The following is a 6000-nucleotide window of genomic DNA, read 5'->3' as shown; positions in this document are numbered from 1 at the left end:
AAAAAACAAACATTAAGCTCACCACAGTTATTCAGGATAGTACACAACAAAGTTTGGAAGATGGATTTAACTTGTACAATACATTTATGTAATTTATTTTGATCAAAAAAGCTTATACTGCAGCTGACTGAGCCCCTGCAGTACATTGCAAAACCTCTAGGGGGTAATGAATACCACAAAATGAAGTATAAGACGGACCGTACACATAATAAACAGTCATTTATTTTATTTTCAGCTTAGTCCCTTTATTAATCAGGGATCGCCACAGCGGAATGAACCGCCAATTACCAGCATATGTCTAAGGGCATCTGCTGCTTAAAACTGAGAAACATCCATGCACTATCATTTACACACATACACTACAGACAATTTAGCTTACCCAATTCACCTATACAGTATGTCTTTGGACTTGTGGGCCAAAGTGAAGCATACAGAGGAAAACCCACGTGAACATGAGGATCCAAACTCTACACAGAAATGCCAACTGACCCAGCCGAGACTCAAACCAGCGACCTTCTTGCTGTGAGGCGACAGAGCTACCCCCTCGCCACCACATCACCCCACATGATAAACACTGAACATAAAAAGTATGTTTGGGAAGTGCATCAAATTCTTACCTCCTCCGATCAAAACAACTGTATGATTGACTCCAGGCACTCGACTGCTCATTTTCTTAACGCGCTTCTTCAGATTCTAAAAAATAGCATATTATACATAAAGTTTCAGGAAATGCTCCTCAAAAGCAACCAGTCTTGTGCTGAACCTTAAATGGCAATAGAACAAGACTAACCTTTTGATCACTGGTCACGTAGACTTTACCACCATCAACCTTGACCTTAACAGGACAGGACAAGACAAAAGGCAAGTTTCATTTATGATATACTCTGGTGAATATGAGGTGCAATGTGAATTTATAATGGACATATGACACAACATAAATGCTTGTTTTAATAAAGAAATAGTTTACCCAAAAACTAAAATGTACAGGTAATTTACACACCCTCAGATATTCCGGTGGACTTAAGGTATGTAAATGTAAATAATTTATTTACATTTACATTAATGCATCAAGAGCATTAATTTGGGAGCCGTAAGCAAATCCAGCCATGGGTCCCAAAAGTCCTAAAATGCACCTTTTGTACTTTAATTTATTTGTTAATTGATTTATTTTGCGTTTTTTTCTCATATCACTTAGTCACTCCTTTTTTACATTTTGTCTTGATGCAAAATAATAATAACAACATGTAAGGCATCTTGTAAAAGTTTTTGAATGATTTGTTTTCTTAAAATAAATTCACAGCTAAAAATTATATATAAACTATTTTGTTTTTAAAACTAAATCTTTACCTAATTTGACTGCTGGACTTCTCCATGATTGATGGTGGGGGATACATTTGATGTTATAAAGATTAAACTTAAATTTTTTTAGACCCTTGTCATACAAATTATGTTAGAAAACAATGTTATATATAATTTATAGGTATAATTTATACTTCTTGGTATTTATTTAGGGGCCCTCAGATGTCTTTGGGCCCTGAGTGGCTACTTATTTTGCTTTGGTTAAATCCACACCTGCATGATAGAAAAAAATTACCAACATCTCACATGGTTAAAGGGTGGGTTATTAACAGTAAACTTTAATTTCTGGGTCGACTATAACTTTTATTCCATGATCACCAAACGTACTTTAAATTTAGGCAGACAATCCAGGCCAGGAAACTCTTCAATATCTCCAGTTTTAGTATTGAAACACGCTCCATGAAATGGGCACCGAACTCGGTCTCCAATCAATGTACCTACAATCATAACACTGCTTTTATGATTGTTAAATACACAATGTCATTCACTCATACTCAATTCAAACTTGTAAAAAAAGCAAAGTGAGAAAGAAAAAAGGCAAAGCAACCTGATAGCTCATTAATAATCCCACAGGTAAAAGGTGAATGAAAAACCTGTTTTCTCTGTACGTTAAAGTCCTAAGTAAGCAGGGTTATTTTTCTGTTCAGCTTGTGACAGCTTGTGTGATTAATAAGACTACACCCTACCTTTGATAAGTGGAGCACCATAATGAGAGCAAAGACCACCGACAGCAGTAAATTCTCCATTATTGCGCACCAACAGGATTTTATTCTCATCCACCAGAACCTCCTTCATTCTGTGAGATGAACACATGTAACATTGAGCTGATTAAAAAGGAGATATTTTTAATGATGATGATGGAACTTTTAAAATAGAAATAGCCTGTTCATTCTTTAAAAGTTTATATAAAGTTGGAAAATTATTATTATTATTATTATTATTATTTCTCAGTGTTGATTGTCATTGACTTGCATTTGTTCAACTGATAAAAAGTGAGTACATTAAGGATAAATGTAATTAATTTCTTTAAATTAAATTTTTTCTTCTATGACTTTTTTAAATGATTTTTGTGAATTACCAATAAATCAATATAACGTTTCTTATCTGCTTAGAGTATAGTAGCCTACAGTTAATTACAAGAATCCTGTAATAAAATATGTAAAATAAAAGTCCCTTCTTACTGTCCATCCTGCAGATCGGACTCCAAACACACCATCTCCGTGACCTCTTTACACTGTTTTGCCTCCATTGGTTTATAAGCTGTTGACATATAATGAAGAAACACAAAGTTGCCAATGTTTGTCTCCAAAAGATGTATTTCAGACAACACTAGGTAGGCTATTAGCCTACCATTGTAGCAAAGCACGTCTAGTCAAACCACTCCCAATGATGTTTACCTTATACTAAATTGGAGAAATAGGACTGAACTTGTCACTTGGGCTATCTGTAAAACAAGTTTTGTATGTTTAAACGCGGTTATCCAAAATACAAACGCAAGATTAATACATTCATTGATAGCTTAGAAAGAAGACGCTTTGTAAAGTCACAGCTATCACAGATTAATACACCTTGAGCTCAGATGAATGGTAACGCCGCTGGCAATTAACTGTGTTTCTTTCCATGGACGACCATGGTAACCTAAATGATTTTGCAACACTAGCCATATTTAACCATGATATTTGTAGTAAAACTGTGGTGATTCAAACAGAAGTAAATGCACCCAAATCATGTTTGCATTAGCCTACTAAAGTTATATAAAATACAGAGTTCGTTTTCGTAAACGATATGCTACTCTTCCCCTTAATTTACTTTTTATTACTTGTAATTTCCCAACAATTTCTCTACTCTCTTACCTGTCCAGATAAAATCCTCCGGTTTTCAAACTGCTGTCAGTCGGTTTCTTTGCAGCCCATTGAGAGGATAACTCTTTGTGAAACCAGCTCATCATGACACAGCAGCGACGGCGGCTCTCAGCCAATCAGAGCACGCGACGCTGTTAATGTAAAGAGCTCTGTAAAGTGATTCCCCTCTTTTGTTTCTGATGTGTATTGTTAATAGTATCTTGCTATAAAAGAAAGCTATTTGAAGATTACTACTCCTTTTTATAAGATCATAATTAATTAGTTTATGTGTGTAAACAAATAAAAAAATGTTAGTTTTAAAAGACTTAATAAACAGGTTAAAATGCTTCAAACTACAACATTTAATATAATTTATATATTTAGTTTTTTGTGTGTATTAAACATTATATTTTTCTTAAAATAACTATTGCCTACTTTACTGTGTAATTAATTTACCTGTAAAATATATTAAGCTGTTTATTTAGTAATGAAATATAAAAGGGATTCAAAAGTCAGAATGCATTACCTAAAATGTGTAGGTTAAACAATATTGGGAGACTAACTACACTTCCTAGCATGTAGCAGTTCAAGTCAATTCAATAAATCTTTTCTATTGGGCTTTTACAATGTAGATTGTATGAAAGCAGCTCAACATTGTTTTGTCTGTTTAATGACATTAATTTTAAAAGACACAAAACTTTACATAGCTATAAGCAATGACAAGAGAGGCTTTCGACACAGAGTTTAAAGAGGTCAAGGATGATATACTGAAGTGGGTCAGTCTTCAGCTGACAATAAAGGAAGAAATGGTCCAGATGACACTTCTAATCAACAGAAAGCTTGGGAGCGTTATCTTCAGAGGAATTAATATTCTTTGCCTTGGAGGACAAGACCCCTGAAAGACTGCCCAAAAGCTGATGTAGAAGAGACACTTTGCTATATTTTTTAATCAAATGTATCACCCTAGAGAGTTATAAGCTCCACAATTATCCTTTTGAGATATAGGCTACTCAGGTAAGCCAGACTTTTGAGATATATCAGACTTTTGAGACATACTCGAGTATATCAAACATTGATTATTGCTATATGAATTTATTCAGAACAAAAAGGATTTTTTCTCTGTGTTAACATTTTTGAGATATACTCAAGTGTAGCAAAGATTGATTATAACATTAAAGGCACACCTGTATTCAAAAGACTTGAAAATAAAAGGCTGGGACATATACAGACCAGCAGTGCGCTTAGATTTCTGTATGCTTGGGCCCTTTAATCTCAACTCAGTAAGGGATATGTTTTGTTCTTGTACAGGTCTTTGTTTCATTCATCTTTTTCACTGGATTTATTTTATTAATAAAAGTGTATTTTTATTAATTTTCTTCCTGGAGTGGACATTGGCTTCATTAACCCATCAAGAAACCTGTGGTAAGGTATAAATTATTCGTTGAAAGACAATATAAAAGATGGTCCTATAACAAAAATCTAGCTTAGAAATATAAGAGAGGATACTGGTTTCTTTTTTAAATTAGGGTATTAAATAAAGGCATCCAGCACAACTTAGCTAGATAAAGTTCTAATAAATTGAAACTGCTTTAATCCAGCAGCCGTAATGGACTAAAAGTTGTAATTTGTAAGTAAATATACCCAGTAATCTGTACAGTAGATCTAATCACACAAGGGATCAGAAATCTTGCTGGGAATGTTTCTTAAAGGGACAGTTCACCAAAAATTACAATGTGATAATAATCACCCGTATGTTGTTCTAAACCATTCTGGAATTCAGCAGATCACAACAGTAGGCTGCATTTTTGGTAAACTAGTTTGGTTGCAACTGACTTTCTTTTTAAGGCTGAAAAACATTAAAAAGCTTTAGCTATTTCTCGTTTATTGTTTCTGTATTCGCAGGATTGGAGAGAAAGTGAATAATGACACAATTTTGACCAATCTATTTACCGCATGGACTATGCATAAACGTGGTTTCAGCCACACCTCAAGTGTATGTTTTTGAAGAACTGCAAAACAGCTGCGGCTAATCCTGCATTATGAACCACAAGATGTCGTACGACACCAGAAATGATGACTGTGCTTTCCAAGCCACGTGAACTGTGTAAATTCTTTTTCAAAGCATATAACTGACAAGCATATAGGATTATATGATGATATGTTACAGGCATACAAAACTTAACATCAGTGATGCAAAACATGATAATAATAATAATAATAATAATAATAATAATAATAATAATGATAATAATGATAATAATAATAATAATAATAATAATAATAATAATAATAATAATATATGTCTTCCAGTAATGGGTTTCTTGTAATTGAGGTCAAAGAATTAGAAATTATTTTAAAATATTTACAGAAAAAATTGTCTTGTATGTGAAACTTCCCATAAAAAATGATCAACTTTAAGGCATTTTTGAGTGTATTATTGCCAGTTTGACAATAAAAAAGAAAAAGAAAAAGAATTATACATTCATCAAAGTTAAATATTTTGTAAAATGAATAAATAATCAATCCTTCAACCAAAAATCATCGGAAAATGAACAAGTCGATGTAGAAGACTTACAGGATCAGTGTTACATACAGAATCTTGTGGTAAAATGTCTAATTTATTTCTAATTGTATTTGGTTTATTTATTTTTTAAATTTTTTTTGTGTGAAATAGAACTGTTTGCACGCTCAGAGAAGGAAAAGAACATGGACATGTAAAGTCATCTTTTAGCCTAAAGTGCATAAATATGGAGACATAAATGGCAATATTATACTTGCAAAAATGTGTTCAGATGTGGTG

General features: G+C 33.1%; 1 protein-coding gene across 2 annotated transcripts in view; it reads right to left on the bottom strand.

Moving 5' to 3' along the window:
* The window catches only part of aifm4 (apoptosis inducing factor mitochondria associated 4), a 10233-nt gene extending 6970 nt beyond the window's left edge, over nt 1-3263 (bottom strand). The window contains 7 exon segments of one of the 2 annotated variants that reach the window (NM_001431153.1): nt 618-693; nt 791-835; nt 1687-1796; nt 2046-2155; nt 2541-2619; nt 2757-2803; nt 3213-3263. In NM_001431153.1, coding sequence (NP_001418082.1) covers nt 618-693; nt 791-835; nt 1687-1796; nt 2046-2155; nt 2541-2608 — 409 coding nt within the window. In that variant the 5' untranslated portion in view covers nt 2609-2619; nt 2757-2803; nt 3213-3263. 2 annotated transcript variants of the gene reach the window in all.
* Nucleotides 3264-6000: the final 2737 nt, after the last annotated feature.

Source organism: Danio rerio, chromosome 15 (genome assembly GCF_049306965.1).
Source record: "Danio rerio strain Tuebingen ecotype United States chromosome 15, GRCz12tu, whole genome shotgun sequence".
Taxonomy (NCBI): domain Eukaryota; kingdom Metazoa; phylum Chordata; class Actinopteri; order Cypriniformes; family Danionidae; genus Danio; species Danio rerio.
This window is presented reverse-complemented; position numbering and strand designations above follow the sequence as displayed.